The 19,550-nt window shown below is 52.6% G+C and overlaps 3 protein-coding genes across 5 annotated transcripts in view; all 3 read right to left on the minus strand.

Annotated features, from left to right (window-relative positions):
• HOGA1 (4-hydroxy-2-oxoglutarate aldolase 1) overlaps nt 1–8,489 on the minus strand; it is a 28,485-nt gene extending 19,996 nt beyond the window's left edge. For both annotated transcript variants that reach the window (XM_033131011.1, XM_033131012.1), the window contains exon 1: nt 7,984–8,489. In XM_033131011.1, coding sequence (XP_032986902.1) covers nt 7,984–8,200 — 217 coding nt within the window. In that variant the 5' untranslated portion in view covers nt 8,201–8,489. The remainder of the gene's footprint in view (nt 1–7,983) is intronic.
• Nucleotides 2,509–5,357, minus strand: C16H10orf62 (chromosome 16 C10orf62 homolog). The gene has a single exon (XM_033131014.1). The coding sequence runs from the start codon at nt 3,778–3,780 to the stop codon at nt 3,088–3,090; it is 693 nt and encodes a 230-aa protein (XP_032986905.1). The 5' UTR covers nt 3,781–5,357; the 3' UTR covers nt 2,509–3,087.
• Nucleotides 8,490–8,918: 429 nt separating the features above from the next.
• Nucleotides 8,919–19,328, minus strand: ANKRD2 (ankyrin repeat domain 2). Of its 2 annotated transcripts, none has more exons than XM_033129699.1 (9): nt 19,197–19,328; nt 14,719–14,820; nt 13,783–13,941; nt 13,577–13,684; nt 12,035–12,133; nt 11,571–11,669; nt 10,218–10,316; nt 10,002–10,100; nt 8,919–9,216 (listed from the first exon to the last, which is right to left on the minus strand). In XM_033129699.1, exons 2-9 carry the CDS (start codon nt 14,785–14,787, stop codon nt 9,067–9,069), a joined length of 882 nt encoding a protein of 293 aa, XP_032985590.1. In that variant the 5' UTR covers nt 14,788–14,820; nt 19,197–19,328; the 3' UTR covers nt 8,919–9,066. The 2 variants fall into 2 exon arrangements, with proteins under 2 accessions (XP_032985590.1, XP_032985589.1); XM_033129698.1 differs by lacking the exon at nt 19,197–19,328 and adding an exon at nt 17,990–18,376.
• Nucleotides 19,329–19,550: the final 222 nt, after the last annotated feature.

Below are 19,550 nucleotides of genomic sequence, written 5' to 3' on the forward strand. Positions count from 1 at the left end.
CAAAAGATGAGTACAAGTCATGTGTATACGTTTTTTTGGCACCCCAGGGATAGTCACAGAATGTAGAGCACAGCATAGGGAATATAGTCAATGGTATTGTAACAGCTGTATATGTACAATGTCAGAGGGGTAGTAGACTTGGTGGGGTTATCACTTTGTGAGGGGTGTAAATGTCTAATCAGTATGTTATTTTGTACACCTGAAACTAATATTAAAAAATAAAATAAAAAAGGGAAAAAGCTTTTATTATGAAGTATTTTAAATATACATGTATATCAGCATTTATATAAAGTCGCTTATTAGTAATGTCAAAACCATTCAAATACTGTCAGCTCTGTACCATAAAACCAATCGACGGCATTTAGCGTGTTTATAGATTTACGCATCCTTTGCAATGAGGCGCTGCTGGTAGCACTGGCATTACTACTTCTCCCTGGAGTTTGAGGCCCACAGATTGAGAACCACCTGTAAACCCATAATAGATGCAAAAGGTAAGAAACTGCCATGTGATGGGATTACGGGGGTTCGACGGTGCCATGTAGCTGACTTCCCTCAAGTTCCCCAGAACTTAAACTACCTAACTGGGTGTGGGGACAGAGCCCCAAAAAGCAGTTTCCAGGCTCTCGGCCTCACATAGAAAGGTGCTGGCTCAGGTAGTAAATGGCCATCGACTGTGATCAAATGGCCAGCAGCTGTGGCTAGTTGGCCGTCAGCTGTAACCAGTGAGCCATTGGGCACTAATATAACTGCCGTGGCTACGCTAGCAGAAAATGGGGGCTAGCAAGAAGATGGTGGCTGAGCCTGCAAGCGGCACAGTGAGGGTTGAGAATTGTGTTGCTCCTGTTTCCTGTTTCTCCAACCCAGCTGCCAGCGAGAGTATAGAGATATGACTCCCCTACTTATGGCTCCGTGAGTGTTCCTTTTTGGCCTCACCATGTCCTGCGTTCTTATGTGGGGAGCGGGACCAGAGACCCCGCAGGCCGCCCCGCACGACACATGGCGAAGTCGGCAGGATCCCCTGCACGACACTGGGGGTCACCCCTTGCCCCAGAAATGGCTTCTTGGGACCCCGGAAGAGGAAGCAGGAGAGTCCCGGGCTTGCAGGACAGCACAGAAAGTGTCAGAAGATGTGGGGAGAGGACAGGGATAAGCATGAGAGAGGTGGACCCACCCGGGGATGATGGGCGTGGGGCTGCGGTCAGAAATAGATAGGGATAGCTAGATAGATATAGAGCTAGATAGATAGGAACAGATCGGGACAGTGAGATACAGAGAGCGTTTCAGAGGTAGGGTCAGACCCTACCTTTGGGCTTTGGAGTCAGGCAAAGAGGGGCTCTAACCCCAGTGACGTCACTTGCTGTTTGCGCCATCTCAGGCGAATTACATCTCTGAGCCTCAGGTGCCTCATTTGCAAAATGGACAGAATGAAATATCCGTCTGGGGATGTGCCGTAACACAGAATGTGGCATATACTAAAACTCGAAAAAAACAATCCTCAAAAAGAGGGAGCTTGTCATGCCGGGTCTCTGGTCCTGCTCCCCACATAAGAACACAGGATATGGCGAGGCCAAAAAGGAACACCCATGGAGCCATAGATAGGGGAGTTATACCAGTATATTCTCGCTGGTGGCCGAGCGACACACACGAAGTAGGATCCACGCAATCCGCAATCCACCGTCCACTTCTCTGCCTGCCAACCAACCAATGGAATCATGGCAGTTGTATCAGTGGCTAATTGGCTACTGGTTACAGCTGATGGCCAACCAGTCACAGCTGATGGCCATCTACTACCCAAGCCAGCACTTTCCCCGTGAGGCTGAGAGCCTGGAAACTGCTCTCCTGGCTCTGTCCCCACAGAGCTGCTAACTAGTTAGTAGTAGTACCAGCAGAGCAGCTCCAGCCCCAACATTAACACAAGCAAGAAGAGAGACTAACACATACCCCAGTGGGCCTAGGGAGCAGGCAGGTGGAGAGAGAACTGCAGCGTGGGCTGCCACACAACTGGAGAAGCCGTAGACGGGGTGAGGATGGCACCAAGAAGACAGGGGCCTACATCACCCCGCTCACTAATTTGCTTCTAGAGGTCTGTCTCCACCTCTCCCTGCAATGCCTGGCTGTTTCCTCCTTCCCTGATGTCGTATGGGATGTCATGCGGGGTCTCCGGTCCCGCTCCCCTCATAAGAACGCAGGACATGGTGAAGCCAAAAAGGAACACCCACGGAGCCATAGATAGGGGAGTCATACCACTATATTCTCGCTGGCGGCTGGGTTGGAGACACAGGAAGCAGGAGCCACACTGTTCGCAACCGTCACTGTGCCGCTTGCAGGCTCAGCCACCATCTTCTTGCTAGCCCCCATTTGCTGCTAGCCTAGCCACAGCAGTTATACTAGTGCCCAATGGCTCACTGGTCACAGCCGACGGCTAACTAGCCACAGCTGATGGCCATCCACCACCCGAGTGAGCACTTTTCCATGTGAGGCCGAGAGCCTGGAAACTGCACTCCTGGCTCTGTCCCCACACCTGACAACAGCAGGTTGGTGGATGTGAAGCCCCCTGGAGATATCCCATCCCCAGACCTGAGACCAGGGGAAGCCCTTTTATGGCATCTCGAGTCAGCCCAGTGAAAAGGCCCCAGGCCAAGGCCCACACCAAGAGAACTGTGGGAGAAGGAACCCTCCTTTCCCCCATCCCTGCGCAGCCCTGAGGCTGGCCACAGAGCCCCCAGACTCAGAGTGAGGGTGTACAAAGCTTTATTGGCTCAGTTCCAGGCCTGTGGCGTCAGTGTGGGGCTCTCAGCTGCTCCTGAGATCTGCCTTGTCTGTCTGCTCTCGGTGGACATACAGGAGCCTGTGAGTCTGTCTCAGCTGCTTTGTTTCCTCCCAACTCTCCCTCCGCTAGGGGCCATCCTCTGTGACAGACCTCACTCATGGGGTCTAAGAGGCCCAGGACCCCTGTAAGGGCCTGAGGAAGAAGGGATTGGGGCGGCAGCATCTTACCCTTGGCCACACAGTCTGTCCCATAGGAGGTAAAACAGGCCTGTGATTGTGTGCCAGCCCTGTCGGGGGAAGGGGTGTTTCCATCCATGGTTAGGTGGCTTTGAAGGGGTGATAGGTCTGGTGGCTGCGGTTAGGCAGGCTGTGGCTCTGGTAGCTCGACTGGCTTGGATAACCCTGGTGGCTATGGTGACTATGTCCATAGAAGGTGTGTGTGTGGTTCACACCAGCTACAGTGGTTTCCCGCTGGGTGAGGAAATTGCTTTTCAGCTTCATCTCCACCTCCTCAAGGGCCTTCAGTTCCTCCTGGTTGATGTCCTTGGACTCTAAGTGGCCCGAGTTCTGGTAAACCGTGGCACGCTGCAACATGGAGTTAGCCAGTTGCCGCCCCTTGGTGTCAATCTCTTTGGTACAAGCAGCCACGGCGGCCCACGTAGCTTCATTGGTGGAGGAGGACTTTCCAGACTCCTTGTGGGTCTCTTTCTCCACTGAGGACCCAGACATCTTCTGCTTGCTGGTGAAGGACTCCCGGTGAAGAGCTGTGCCCGCTTCTCCTTGCCTCGTGGTAAAGGTCTCCATGTGAATTGTTGTGCTGGCCTCTCCGCTGCCACTCTCAGGCTGGGGAGCAGCCGTGCTGCAGGTGGCCAGCTTCTCTTCGGAAAGGCGGCTAAAGTGAGATTTGATCCAGCTCTCATTTTGTGCGTTGTGGCATCCTTGTGGCTCATGCTTATCTTGTGGAGACCCACAGACTGGCATCCTTCTCTTCCTCCTCTGAATCCACAGCATGAGGCCTCCACCTCCGAGTAAGAGGGCGGTGCCCAGCACCACCTTGCATGATGGTTGCTGGATGAGCTCCAAGAAGGTCTCCAGGACCCTACACCAGGCAGGCAGAGCTAGGAGCACACTGGAAGTAGGGAGCCCAGATGGTATGTTTCATGCTTAAAAGGGCAGGCTCCCTGAAAGTGTCTGGCAGGCAGGTCTCCCCTGGCACCCTCCCTAGGATGCCCCTCCCACCTCAGCAATGAACCCCATTGTGAGGAAGGTGGTGGGGGGTGGGGTGGGGAGAGGCCACAGCATCCCTCATGTCTAGCCTGGCAGACATTGCCTAAGGCCCAGGTTCTGTCTCCTACCCTGACACTGTCCCCATGGTCAGTGGAAGGGCAGCTTCCCCAACTCTGAGTCCCTTCTGCCCTCTGTGACCCATTCTGCAATTCAGTCCTTCTTTTTTATTATTATTAGTTTCAGGTGTACAAAACAATGTAATAGACATTTACACCCCTTCACAAAGTGACAGCCCCCTTGCCCTAATCTATCACCCCTCCGACATCGGATTGCAGATTGGTGCAGCCACTGTGGAAATCAGTATGTAGGTATCTCAAAAAACTGGAACTGGAACTACCTTATGACTCAGTCCTTCTTGTCTTCTAGTCTTTGGTTTATTTCCCTTACCATCCAGTGGCCCCCAGGGAGCAGAAGCTGCTGGATCAGATTGGCCATGGCTGAAGGGCCCTCTTGTCTGGGCTGGCCTCCATTCCTGGCCGTCTGACGTCATTATCTCCCTCCATCCAGGGCCCACACCTGCTGCCAGTCCAGCGTATTCCATCCCCACTTGCACCCCTCAACACCATTACAGAGCAGGGTACAGAAGGTAAAAGGACCCAGCAAGAAGCTCATTCTAGAATAACATGAGGTCACAATTGAGGCAAGATGATCAGGGCTGAGAGGGCAGAGCAGGTAGGACGGAAGATGTCACTGGGTCCCACATATCTGGGGCCATTCCAGGATGGGGGCTGCTACCTCTTGCCTTAGTGATGCATCTGTAAACCCACAATTTGCCACCACCACTCACCCACCCCCATAAATGGCCACAGTGCAGGTGGTGAAAGGGTGAGCCAGGCTCTCCTTACGTACAGGTAACTGACATCCTGGGCCACAATCCCAAGTGACATATAGGGCCTCTGGGGGTGGAAATGGGCCTGGGCCACTCCATTATTTCACCCAGAGGCATCTAACACATTTTTTTTTTAATGAAAAAATGCCAAAATAGGGTTATCAAAATTGTGATATTTTAAACAAAACATTTAGCAAAGTAATGGCTTTAATATACACAACAATATCCTCCCTTATCACAAGAAACCAAGGGCTAGTCTACATACTAGGGGAATAAGACACAAGCTCAAAGTTCTACAGGGAACATCATCTCCCCAGTCCGACAGGAGTAGCTCTGTAGTTGGCCAATAACCTCATTTGGAAATAACAATTCAAAGTCCATCCCTGAGGTTGTTTGTGGGAGTGAGTTCAGGGCCAAATGGCTCTTCTGCAACAACTCCACCCCCAGTCTCTAGTTATAACTTTTATTTTAAAAGAATATCTATATTCAAATAATGAGTACAAATAAACAATAAAAAAAATAAAAATAAAAAAGCTACACAATTTCAGACGATGCCTTCCAGAACAATCTCTAACTGTTCACTGATTCATCAAGGGCAGGTTCCCACCTCCTCTTTGGAGGATGTTGAACTTGTTGCAGGAGACTCTGGCCATGTGATATGTGATGGTTCCCTCCTCTGCCTCTGAGTGTTGGGCTGCAAAGCTGGGCCAGGATCAGGCAAGAGAAACACGGGTTTTAGAGCTAAAGTGGCTCACTGCTCCCTTCTGGGCATTCTGGCTATGTGCTGGGAGCAGTGAAAGTACCCTCTGGCCCTACATCCTCTGTGCCAGGGCCGTATGTACTGAGCTCCTTGGGCGGAATGGGTTGTAGCCTGTGGCTCGGTTCCCATTCTGAAACGAGGAAACTCATTGTAACTGGCAGAACTAGGATTCTTGCCTGGTCTTCTAATTCCAGATGCTGGGATCTTTCTACACAGCTCGCTGCCCCCCACCACATGCGTTTGGGGGTAAGAGAGAGAGATGAGGGGGGAGCAAGCACCTATGTGGGTTGTGTGGGAGATGTACTAGCAGGCACATGTGAGCCCTGGCCGCCAAGTCCACTGCAGCCATACTGCCAGCCTCCACCAGGCCCTCCGCAGGGGGCTTGGGGTCCAAAGAACCTGGGGGTTCTCTGTGGATTCTCTGGGTGGCAGGCAGACATCAGATGCAAAGTCCACCCTTCCTGCCCCTTACACTAGGGTGTCCTTGAACCTGGAAAATGAAGCAGTCTTCTCTCCTCTTAGAAATTCAAGAAGCTTCTCACTTTGCTTCAAGAGAACCAGGCCTCAGCTCACACCTTCTGGCCCCAAAGAGCTGAGCCCCAGAAAAAATGTGTGTCACCGCACAACGTGGGTGTCCACAGAGCATTCATTGTCCTCTAAGGAGGGTCACATCACCTCAGCACTGAGATATCAATGGGGTGTCAGTCAGGCTAGCGGATACTGTCCTCAAGCAGCTTCGTCCACAGTGCCAATCGTACTGTCATTCTAATAATTGTTATCATTGGAATCAGTACTTTCCAATGCACCGCTCTTTATAATTTACATTATGCTTCCACTTGCATTCTCTCAGATTTTTCTCCCAGCCATTCTATGAGATGGACATTATTACTCCCATGTGTCAGATGGGGAGACTGAGGTTTAGAGACTATCTCACAGCTAAGTCTGTGGCAGAGCTGTGATTTGAATCTAGAGTCCGTGTTCTTACCTGCTCGACTCACTGCCTCAGTTGGAGCCCCTCTATTCCCAAAGCTGGTGCCAACCAGACTCTGTGGAAATCATTTAGTCTAGCAACCCAGCAGTCAGTGCAGTGGAGTGAAATTGAACGTGGCTGTGTAGTCAGACCCGGGTTCAAATCCCAGCTCAGCCATGTACTAGGAAGTGACTTTGGGCAAATGACTGGGTCTCTCTGAGCCCCAGCTTCCCATCTGCGAAATGGGGCTATTGAGAGTCCTGCCTCAGGGAACTGTCATGAGTAATGGAAGAGGGTGGCCAGGGAAGAATGGGAGGAATTTGTCATTTCTTCTACCTTCTATTTTCATTTATTGTACTTGTGGCTGTGTTGTATGTTGAGTGTCACAAATCATGGTCTGGTCCCTGGCTTCAGAGAGGGGAGACCCATGTGTAAAAGGGGAAATGAGTCAGAGGATACAGAACAGGAATTAATCCTGCCAAGGGTGGCTTCCGCCAGAAGCGTGAGTGTGAACAAGGCTTTGAGGGAGGTGAGACTGCTGGCTGCGCTGCCACGTGACACCCTGGCTGCCCTCACACCTGCACAGTGCCGGGTTGACCAGGACTTTCACACCCATTATCTAGTTTGATCCCCACAATAATGCTGGGAGCTAAGAAGGCACTTTAAGCAGTTTATAACTGGGGAAACTAAGGCAGGAGAGATTCAGTCAAGGTCACAAACCAGCAGGGAGCTTCTCACCTGTCTCCTGACTCCAGACCAGTGTCCCCTGTTCCTCTCCCAAAATAAAACGATCCTGGGGTTCTGTTCCTGAGCAGCCCGACAGAGCCTATGTATTCTTAGGCCAGGAGCAGGCCAAGGGCTGAAACCGCCTTAGGCCTAGAGAAATGGCCCAGAATGTGCTGAATAGAACCATCTTATCTTAGAAGCCGTCTTGTCTTGCTCCCTGCTCGTCCTGTCTTGCTCCCTGCTCGTTTGTACCTACTGGCTTGTATTCTTCTCTCAGGAGCTCGTGATCAACAGACCTGAATATTCCCAGACAACAGCATGAGAACAAGAATATGGAGCCAGAGGACATGGCCACACCCTGAAACCCAATGCAAGGGAAAGCCCCTGAAGCACTGAAGAGCAACAGCTCCTTGTATACCTCCCCCTAACAAAACTCCATACCCGTTTCACTCGAAGAAGTTACTGTCTTTTCTAATCTGACCTCCCGCAGCTCAAGCCAAATAAATTCTAATAAGACCAGTTTTGGTCTCCCGCAATTCATTCCTCCAGCCGTGCCTAACAGGTACCTCTTCTGGTCTCTAGCTGCGGAGACCAGGCTCATTCACATCTCTCCTGACCCCCACAACGGACAGGTCTACTTACCGCGGAAGGGGATATTGCCCAGTTTGTGCAGATTCTCTTCCAGTTTCCCATAGTCCACCTCTGCTGTGGCAGTGAAGGGGGTGGTCACAGCGGGGTAGATGCCAGCAATGTCTACCTTCCTCCCCTCTCCTGAGGCCCAGCCCCCCACATTCCTAGACAAGCCCCTGCTCAGGCCCTGCCTCACAGAGAACCAGACTCGGGGGCCCAGCATTGCCATGGGAGGCCTGAGGCCCAGCTAGGCTCTGCCCTCAAGAGGCTGAGTTTGGATTCCTTTCTACCCCCGTTAATGATCAATGTGTCTAGTTAAAAATTTGCTGCCCCCTGACTTGTCGGCCCTGGGGCAGGCTGCACTGGGTGACCACAGAGAGAAGAGCTAGGTCTATAGGTCTCAGGGGCTTCCTCCTCTTCCTGGGGAGCAGCTGGAGAAATGCCACCACCCAATGTCCCTCGGACCAGAAGGAGGGCTGATTCCTGGAGTCCCGACACTAATGAGTGTCTCCAGTGGGGCCTGCCCCTTCCTCCCATAATGCCCTGTCCCAAAGCCAGGAGCCCTGCCAGCTTCCACTTGGCAGTTCCATGGTTGGTTGGAGGAGCCAATTATCTGACTGGCCCTGCCCTGTGAGAGGTGTGGCAGATCTGAATGGGAAGATGCCCGCGATCCGCAGCCTCTGGGCTGCCCCACCCCACTTCCCTCCCTGGCTCCTCCTGCCAAACCTGCCACATGACAGGCCTGAGCTGGCTACACAGAGCCCCACAGGACAGCAGTTACCAGGAGGGATCCCAAGACAGTGCATCGTGAAGCTGATCGATGCTGGGACTTGGGAAGAGAGGTAACAAAGGGAAGAGGCCTTGGTAGGAAAAGCAGCAGGGATGGCTCAAGGGGCTCATTCTTGCATTCCTAAATATTTCAGACACAAATAGAAACAAACATCACACATAGCAAAATGACTTTTTTATTGTAGTAGCTTGTGGGAGCTCTTGGATCTTACGCAGAGGAATGGCTCAGGTTTGGAGGCCATTCATATTACCATCCAGCTGCATGCAGGAGACGGGCCAGGTGCTGAGCTGGGCTGGGGCAGGCGTTTACTGGGCTGGCACAGGTTGGGGGGTCGCTGGTCGACTCCCAGCAGCCCCCTCCAGCCCGTTCTGCTCTGACCCTGCCTCGGGGTGCTCCAGAGCACTTCGGGTGTCAGCTTGCCACAGCTGCACCAGGTCCGTGGGAGTCTTTCCTGCCTGGGGGAACCAAGAGGAGATCTTGTCACTGTTCAGAAGTCTGTACCAGGAGGTGCCATCCAGTGGTTCCCAAGAGGAAGCAATTGGCAATGTCTGGAGACCTTCTGGTTATCACAACTCGGAGGTGGGAGTAGGGGTAGGTGGGGGTGGGTACTGCTGGCGTCCTGAGTAGAGACCAGGGATGCTGCTTAAACATCCTACAATGCACAGGACAACCCCCACAACAAAGAATTATCCAGCGCCAAATGTCAATAATGCCAAGATTGAGAAGCCCTCATCTCCACCTTCCCCATATCCTCCTGACTTTCCTATATCCCCTTAACCTTTCTTGAGTCAGGGGGCCCCCATTCTCCCCCCTTTTGTGATCGCTAAGAGAATCCTAAGAGAACTCAACAACCACCAGAAACCAACACAGTGTGCTAGGAATGGTCGTGCCAATCAGGTGCTTAGGTTCCTTCCAGCTATGTCCGTCCATGAGTTTGGCTTCCCTGGGCCTGGACATTAGGACTCCCTTTGGTCTATTTGGGGGCTTTGGGAAGTCCCCTAACCGCCCCTCCAGGCTGTTTCTCTGTACTTGCACTCTGGACATCGACCTGTATATAGAGAGTTGGGAAACTGGATAGACCTCAAATCCCCAGGGGCTCAGAGAAACCCTCCACTATAGAAGCGTTCCAAGGTCAGAAAGGTGGTGTCTTGCTGAGTTCTGCGTTTCCTCCAACTGCCCAGCAGAGGGCGTGGGCGAGCAGTGCACGCTGCTTACTGAGTCAGGGACGGAATTGACTTACCAGGTTCTTGGTCATCATGTCAGCCCCATGCAGTAGCAGCAGTTTGATGATTTTGTAGCGGTTGAGCCTCACGGCGTCATGCAGGGCACTGTCGCCTTCCTAGAGCCAGTGTGATACTCAGCATGATCCATGTGGGCATGTGTGAACCCTCAGGATGCCTGTACCCCTAGGGTGGGCCTGGGCAGGGTGGGCCTGGGCAAGAGGGAACCCACTCACTCTGTCTTTGACGTTGATGTCCAGGCCCAGGGATAGAAAGTACTCCACGATCTCCACGTGCCCTGTTCTGACCGCCACGTGCAGAGGCGTACTCAGCAGCTGGGTGGGGGGAAGCAAGAACTGCTAGTTGAAGGGGCCTGGACTGTGGTGCTCTGGGAGGGGAGCTGTCTTAACTCCAACCTTATCCCTCCCCCAAGTCCTAGTGCCGTGGCCTTAGCCCTGGGAGTGCAGGTAGGGAATGCTATAATTTTCTACTATCCTAGCCAATGGTCTCACTCTGAAACATTACATGCCACCTCCTCTGGGAAGCCTTCTATGATTCCCCTCTCACCCAGCTGTGGACAACCACTCACTCCTCTGTCCTTTTTTTTTAAGTATTTTTTAAAATTTAGCTTATTGGGGAATATTGGGGAACAGTGTATTTCTCCAGGGCCCATCAGCTCCAAGTTGTTGTCCTTCAATCTAGTTGTGGAGGGTGCAGCTCAGCTCCAAGTCCAGTCACCATTTTCAATCTTAGTTGCAGGGGGCACAGCCCACCATCCCATGTGGGAATTGAACCAGCAACCTTGTTGCTGAGAGCCCGCGCTCTAACCAACTGAGCCATCCGGATGCCGCTCTGGAAGCTCAGCGGCAGCTCGTTGTCTTCAATCTAATTGTGGAGGGTGCAGCTCACTGGCCCATGTGGGAATGAAACCGGCAACCCTGTTGTTCAGAGCTCACGCTCTAACCAACTGAGCCGTCCGGCCACCCTCCTGTCCTTTTTAAATAATTATAATAGATGTCATTTATTGAGAGATGAATATGTGATAGACATGGCAAAAGCTTATAAAACATTAGCCTTATGTTGAATAAATAATTAATTTACATATATTTCCCCACCTAATCTACACAGGAACTCTGCAAGACATTTTACAGATGAGCAACAGAGGCTCAAAGGCTGTTATTTGCTTAAGGTGACATACAAAGGAATGAATGAACAAAAATGGAGGATGAATAAATAAATGAACAGATGAATAAATGGATGGATGAATGAACAGATGGATGGATGAATAGACAGACAGAAGGATGATGAAGGATTGCATGGATAAACAAATCCTGCATCTTTTGGGAGGTCCCAAAGCTCCCAAGATAGTGGATCTCTTCTCTTCCCCTCTTCTCTGCTCTTCCTGCTCCCATTCCCAGATGGTGGTCTCCAAAGCCCTGCAGTTGATGGAAGGGACCCATCCCTGGGCTCTGCAGCCACTCCAGAAACTGGCTAGCTCACTACTTTCCTGCCTTCTTGGGCTTTTCTGCCCTCTGCCTCCCACCTGCCCCCCACAGACACCCCAACATCTGTGAGCACTATTGCCTCACCTTATCCCTCATATTGCTGTCTGCTCCTCGGCTTTGTAGGAGTTTCACCACCTCCAAGTGGCCCCCGCGGCAGGCCCAATGCATGGCTGTGCAGTCCAGCTAGAAGGGAAGAATGGGGCCTAATTGCAGAGTCTCAAGGAAGAAGGAGTTCTGGAAGAAAGGACTCGAGCAAAGAGGGCAGGGAGATAACCAGGGTAAGGGTCCCGGGAAGGGACAGGGCACTCTAGTGCCTGGGCAATGCATCAAGCAGAGCATAAGAACTCTTGGGTCCACCTGGTTCAAATAAGATTACAGAGTACGTTTGGGGAGGAGATGCGGCCTGCCCTAAGATCATACAACCCACTAGAAGTGGGGCCTGTCCCCTGAGGCAGCCTGTCTATGTCCCAGGTTGGCACAAAGAGAAGGAATCTATTGGTGCTAGACCCACCTCCTGCCTCCCACCTAATACCTGCTCTCCTGCTCACCCGATCCTGAAAGTCCACAGTGGCCCCGCTATCCAGAAGCTTCTCCAGGATCTCCATGTGGCCCTCCAGGGAAGCTCGGTGCAGTGCTGTCCGACGGAACTGTCCCCAGAGAGATTGTCAGGGCCTGACGTCTGGCCCCAGGCCTGAGCCCACCTCCCCAACAAGCTGAGACCCCAGCCTAACCCCAGCTTTATCCTGACCCTTGTGCTGGGTCCCCGTATCTTCCATGTTCTGTCAGCTCCTCATGCTCTAGCCAGACCAGCCTTGGAGACCTCCTATGCCCTAGAGACACTGACCTTCTCACTGCCCCCAAGAACACCAAGCCAGACCTTCGTCCAGGCTGTCCTCTGTGCCCTTACTTCCTATGAGTGCTTGATGAATTCTTGCTATTCTTTCAAGACGTAGCTCAAGTGCCATTGTCTTCTTGAAACCTGTGGGCCAGGGGTGTCCTGGGGGCCCAGACAACCCTCCACCATGAGAAAGCGTTTGAGGGCAGGCTGAGTCTTACTTGTCTCTATTTCCTTTGAGTGCCTCGCCCAAGGCCAGGACGGGCAGGTATACCCTGATTACTGATTCAAAGAAGGAGTGAACTTCCTCCCTCCCCAATGCAGTCAGCTTTCGGGTTTGGTCTCTTGAAGCGTGAGTGTCCCAGCTACTCTCAACCCTTGTCTTTTCCTTTTTTGTACTCCCAATAGATAGCACAGTGCTCAGAGGTAGGAGATGCTTAGAACAAGAGGATTAAGAGTCTGAAGTCTAAAGGACCGAAAGGACTGCAGTCTAAACCTACAATAAGGCAGGCTGAAAGGGGGTGACATTAATTTGCTTAATCCCAGGATGTGAGCACCCTACAAAGTGAAAGAGGCCGTTTCAGGGAAACCAAAAAGAGTATAATGGGTGATGGAAACATTTTGAAAGTAGTGGTGATGGATGCACATCATTATAAATGTAATCAATACCACTGAATTGTACGCTTAAAATGGCTAAAATGGCACAGTCCATGTTACATATATTTTATCACAACAAAAAAAAATAATTTTTAAAAAGAAGTATGTTATTATTCAAATGGCACAAAAATGTATCCTAGCATGTGCTTTATGATTTTTTTTCATTCGGTCAGTAAACACTTATCGAGGCACTAGTATTCCATTTTATCCCCATAACACGCTCTGAGGGAATCAGGCTGCTTCACAGAGGAAGACACTGAGGCACGGAGAGATGATGGGCCTGCACAGGTCACATAGCTGGGGAGTGGTAGAGATGGGATTAAGCCCCAAACTCATGATCTTGGACTCTTTTTATTTGATTCCATTCCTCTTTCTCCCCCCCAAAAAACCACATGACATTTGTTACTCTGGAAGGGGTTCAAGCTGAAAAGGGTCTAAGGATTTAGATAAATTCCCGTGTGGGGAAGGGGGCATCCCAAACCTTCTGAGGGCCCACCTCCTAAAGGACACCCAATGCCTGTTCCCCAACAGGCCCACAAGTGGGCAGGGTGGGGGGTGACGGCTGTGAAAGGGGGGCAGGTGCAGGTGGGAACATCACCTGATCGCAGGCGTCTGGGGAACCCCCGCCAGCCAGGAACTTCTCAATGACCTTCATTTTCCCCTCCACCGAGGCTTTCAGGAACGTCTCCTCATCCACAGGACCAGTCTGGAGGGTGTGAATGCCATCATGGAGGGCGCCCAGCCGTGATCCAGGCCCTGGGTGGCTCCCCCTGCCCACACAACTATCCTCCCCCAGACACTTACTGTCTCTTCGGGCTCTGCAGGCGGCTCCTGGGGGGCCACCAGGGCCTCTCGTTTCTTCTGCTTCCGTTTTTTCCGAAGCTCGATGAGGTTGTGGATCCCGCCCACATCAATGATCTCCCGCCGCAGGTCTAGGGATGTCTTGCGCACGCGCTCTTGGCCCTGAGTGGGGATGGCCGGTCAACCCCCGCCCATGGGGGTGCGGGACCCCTGCACTGAGCTGGAGGGGGAGGATAAGGAGAGCTTCTCAAGAGGAAAAGAACCCAAATCTAGCTCTCCTTTCCGGGACTAGGAGAAGCAGATGAGCCCCGGACACAGAGGGCTCAGCTCAGGAGCAAGGGAGGCTGGAGGGGGCTGCTCGAAGTCTTCCCATGGTGGGGGTCGGGGCGAGTTGAGGGAATCTCAGAGGCAATTCTTAGCCTAGAGCTTCAGAACAGGGTCCAAACCCTCAGTCTCCATGCAATTCCGTGTGTGCGCGCGATCATAAAAGTAATACATGATTAATATTAAAAATAAAAGTAATACAGAAGCATAACAGTTTTGAAGAGAAAGCCCTTCGCTCCCAGAGGTAACTTCTATCGTGGCTGGGTTGATGCCCTTTGAGACACACATCCTGTGGGATCCTCCTCCACATCGTGGTCTGGAAACTGGTTTTCTCTTACCAACATGGAGTTCTCTCCTGTCAGCGGACACGGCCTCCCGCAGCCCCTTAACACCGGCATGGTGCCCTGCCATATGGCTGTCCCATCACTGGGTCTTTCCCTGCCATCTGTACAGATCCTGACTCAGCAGTTCTGGGGTTGGCGCAGAGATGCTGCATTGCTAACATGCTCCCGGGGCAAGCCGAGCTGCTGCTTTGAGGACCACACCAGGAGCAGCAAGGCCAGAGCTGTGTGCCCTGTCTCCTGAGTGTGGACACTGGCTTCTGCCCACACTTACCTTAACCTTTTGTAAGGCCAGACTCTGAGCTCCTTGGTGCTTCTCATTCTCCAACACCAGCATGTCCATGGGCAATTTCTGGTGGGCGGTTCCATGGAGTTTCTAGTGAGCAAGGAGAGGATGTGTGTTGGGGCCTGTGCACAGCGTCTGGAGCGGCAGGTAGCCTCTCCCCCAACTACTTCAAGGACACCCCCCCAAGGACATTCTCCTGTGTACCTCAGAGTCTTTCTTCTGCCCTCACTCCTGACCGGTCCTGAAAGGCCCCTGGCCAGAGCAGGGCTCCTAGAGAGACCCCCAAAAGGGGACAATTTCCCGTTCCCTACCTTGACCCCAACCCAAACCCCAGCTCAAACACCTGCCCGCTGACTGCCCTGAACCCCCAGCAAAATAAAATTAAAAGCTACTGGAATGAGTTTTCATGAAATTAAATATATTTACCTTTTCAAGCACTGAGATTATTTTTAAAAACTTTTTGGCATTAAAAATTTACTTCGATAAAATAATTGATAAGAGGTGAGAGTTATGTTTTAAATGGCTTACTTGGCAATACTAAAATTTGGCAACTCTATGTCAGATCCCAATTTTTTTTTCCCCTCAGATTTTACTGATCTGTGAAATCCTATAGCGTGGAAACTGTTGCTCTCAGGGAACCTAAGTGATGACAGCCACAGTCCCCCAGCTTTCTAAGTACTAACCTTATTCTCATTGTAGAAATATGGGTGAAACTCCTCTCTATGTGTAGTTCCAGCTTGCCTGGACTACTTCTGATGGCCTCCTTCTCTCTTCTAAAGGAAATCACTCTTTGTGAAGAGCTGGCACCTCTATCTCTGAAGGCCCAGCGCACCAGGAACATGTGCCCTGGTTAGAGGGTGCTGATTAAGATGCCAGCTGGGGAGGAATGGCCACCCTTACAGAGCTCTCAGCTGCCTTTTGTATTTCCCACTGAGCTCCGGTGTTACACTCTTCAAGGGTCGTTTCGAGGGCTGATTTCCCAGGTCTTTATTTGAAAGGTCTTATTGTCTACTGGCCTCTCACTTCCATGTGGGGTTTACATGAGTTGAGGTCTCCCCAGTGTTGGCCTCGCCTGAAACACTGCATCTTCTCCCGTGGACAAAGGATGACCTAGGACTACAGCTACTATTGCATGTGGGACCCTGGCTGGGCTCCCCGTGGAGCAGCCAGAGGGTGGGCTGGGGTCTCAATCATCTTAGTATCCCCAGCACTTACACCAGGGCCTAACATGGAGCAGGTGCTCAGCGAATGTTAGGAGAATAAATGAATGAATGGATGAATGGATGATAGCGGAGGGCTCAGCATCTCTGCCCACCCCTAAGTCCTCAGTGACGACCTGACCCAGTAAGCTCCCCACACCAGAGCACCATCCCCTGGGCTGGTCTCCAGGACCCTTTCCCTTCCCACCCAAGAAGAGGGCGCAGGCTGGACAGAAGCTCTCCCCTGAGGATGTTGCAGGGCTGGGTGCTGGTGGGAACAACTGGGGAGTCTAATGCCCATCCATGTCTGACCCGGACTACGGCCCCCTGGCTTCCGATTTGTCTTTGTGGGCTGGCATACTGTAGGTGCTCAATAAATGCTTATTGAATTGGATGCTAGTTGGTGAAACATAACAAAACTTCCACTTTACTTATAAATGGTTGTACAGATTAAATGGCAGTATGCCTGTACAATGTTTAGTACAGTGCCTGGCACGGGGAGGTACGCGATGGGAAGGCTGGCTGTGTGGGCACCTGGTGTCCTCAGAGCCCTGCTGCTATATTTGTTAGATGAATGAATGGATGAGGACTGCTGCATGTTCCCTTGCCGAAGGTCTGTGTCCAGTTCTCTCAAAATGGCACAGGCATGACTCACCTGCCCGGCACCGGTGCACATGCCCTTGGGGGAGTGAGAAGTGGCATTCCTGGAAAACCAGGGACGCCTCCACCAGGACTCAGCAGGCTCGTTCCCAGCTCTTCTCCCACAAGCTTGCCCTCCCTTCCCTAGTCCTCATCTCTTCTTCCACTGGAGTCCTGACCCTTCCCTCTCCCTCAGCCCATTCAGTCACCCTTCCTTTTTTGAATGGAGTCTACCTCTAACCTGATTTATCTCCTCCCTCCCAATCCTATTAGGGCCAATCTTTCCCCCTCCAACAAGGCTTTGTCAGGGCTATCAGAGCTGCCTTCCTAAAATAGGTCAGATAGCGTGCCCCTCCCTCCCTCAACAACCTTTAGTGGCTCCCCATTGCCCACAGAATAAATATCGTTCACAATGGCCCTCTCTGGTTTTTGTCCTGCCTCCCTTCCCAGCTTTAGCCGCTGCCATCAGATGTTCTCATGTAACAGTCACGCTTTCACTCACCTAACCTTCAGTGCCTGTCATTTCATCAGCCCGGAATACCCTCCCCACTCCTAATCTCCACTCACCCCCTGAAGGCCCCGCTCAAATGCCCTCCTGTCCACAGAGAAGTCCTTGAGGGCCCACCGTGGGAACAACTCCCCCACCCTTTGTGCTCCTTCACTTCTGATTTAACATCTCTATTTCACCATCTCTTCCTTCTGCCTTGTTTCTGAGTTGACTGTGCCCCTGACAGATGTTGGCTAAAATAAATGCGGGGTTGGTAAAAAGGAGGCAGGGGCTGGCCTGACTGGTCCTCTCATTCCCCCTCTCAGAGCAGATGCTAGCTCAAGCATTAAATAAAATGAAGAGTAGGAAAAGCTGGCACGCTCCTCCTCCCACTTCTTTATTCCAGAGAAAATGCAGCTGCCCAGAGACCCGTCCTCCAAAGTCCTCCCCGTGTGTGGCTGGCAGTCCTGGGAAAAGCCATGCTCCGTTTCCCAGCATCCCTCCCTCACTCTGCTCTCAGTTTGTATTCTTCTTCAGTGACCAAATACTGAAGTTTCTCCTGTCCCAGCCTCCCACCCAGCAGCTAGGGGATCTCAGGGCCCCAATTTCCTGCATTCCTAGGCAGGGCCCTAGCTGTCTCCCTCTGTGCAGCCAAGCCTGTCTCCTCAATGCCCAGGTGGGTGGGCAGTGTCTTGGGGAGCCCAGCTTGGCTCGCCCACCTCAAAGTCCCTCCGTTCTGGGGGCTGAAGCCTCAGTCTCCCACCGCCAGCAACCCCCTCCACCAGGAGCACCCTGTGGCTACAATGGGGCCAGTGGGCCCCTGGGGACAACTGTCCTCCTTCCCACCACAGGTGTGGCAGCCAGGCTATTCTTTCCCTTGACAGCAGAGCTGGATCTCCTCAAAACCCCGGGGACCCCACAGCCTTGCCCATACCTCATTCTCCTCCTCCTGCGCCAGCCGCTGCTCAATTAGCGCCGTGGCCCTCTGCACCGCTTCAGAGCCTGCCATGGTGCCCGCCGTCTGTAAGCTGCCGCTGTAGGTCGCAGGGCCATGGGGGCTTTATAGACCGGGCACCCACCCCCGCCCTGCTGGGTGCCTTTGCTATGAGCTCACTGGCCCAATTCTCCACCTGCCTCCCCCACCTGTCACCTTCACCCGGAGCAGCCCCAGGGAGCAGGGGGAGGCAGGGCAGTTGCCCCCCCAACCCTTAGCCTATTGGAGCGGGAGGCCACAGCACTCTGAGGGCAGGGCCGCAGAAGGAGCCTGCCCGGCCTCTGTCCTGAGTGCTTGGGCCCAGCTGGTCCTTAGCCAGGGCAGCTGGCTGCCCCTGGTCCTGATGGCAGTGCCACCTGCTGGACGCCGGGAAACCGTGCCTAGTCAGTACTAGAGAGGGGTTCTGAAAGCCAAATGTGGGAACCCAACACAGGCTTGTGTCCCCGGGCTGTCCTGTGAACAGGCCCTGCTGGCTCTGGGGAGGGCAGACCGCCTTGTCTGGACGGGCGTACTCGGGCTGGGGTAAGGGCAGTTAGCTACCTCTTTGCCCACAGCTCATGAAGGCCTTTGCCTCTCTGGGGTTCCACTGCGCCCCCTACCAGAGCATCCCTGCATTTGGCTGCATGTCCATTAATCCTTGACAAACCTCACCCATCTACCCGTCAGTTTCAGGGGGCCTGTGCGGGACTTACAGGGTCTTGCTTCAAGAGGGGTCTCAAGAAGCCAGGGCAAGGGCCAGAGCGCAGTGCCAAGCCCCGCTGACCAGGACGCCAGCTCCAACTGATCACCCTTTCCTCCTATTTCCCAGTCAGGCCACCCTTACCGGCGTCCAGCCTGCTCACCGAGAAAGAAAAATACTCCCAATTAGAGAAAAAACAGACCTTAACTTGCTCAGTCCCGTACCAGGAACTGTGGCAGCCAGCCTTGGTCATCATGACCCAGGTTTAACCAGCCAGTGAACCACACCCACCACAGCTCTGTGGTTCTCTAACCACATGCACATGTTTCCCTCAAGAAGCACAGGAATGGCTCCTTTTTCTTTTGGTTGCCTTGCTGGCAATCCGACACATGCTCAAAACCTCAATTTGTCAGAGATTTTGCTTTAACATCACCACGGCTGCAGTATCTCCAAGATTTGCACACATACCTTAGTCCTGAGGGCCTGGCTCAGGGGCTGGAGCTGGAAGCCAGCACCCTCTTGCGGCAGGAGCAGACCAGAAGGTAACTAACACCACCTTCTTGAGATGCTGCCTTCTTCACATCTGTTATCCCATTTAATCCTCCCAGCAACTGAGGGAGGAGGGAGGGCAGGTGGCATCACATCCACTTTAAAGATAAGCAAAGTGGGTTCAGAGGTTAAGTGGTTTTTCCCGAGGAGCCCTGAGAACACAGGGTCCAAACACTCGAGTTCAAGGCTTGCTCCACTGTACTCTCTGCTGCACCGAGCAGCTGGGGAGGCTGTGCACCCACCTGCTTCCACACCAGAACTGGCGCTGGGGCT

This window comes from Rhinolophus ferrumequinum, chromosome 16 (genome assembly GCF_004115265.2).
Source record: "Rhinolophus ferrumequinum isolate MPI-CBG mRhiFer1 chromosome 16, mRhiFer1_v1.p, whole genome shotgun sequence".
Taxonomy (NCBI): domain Eukaryota; kingdom Metazoa; phylum Chordata; class Mammalia; order Chiroptera; family Rhinolophidae; genus Rhinolophus; species Rhinolophus ferrumequinum.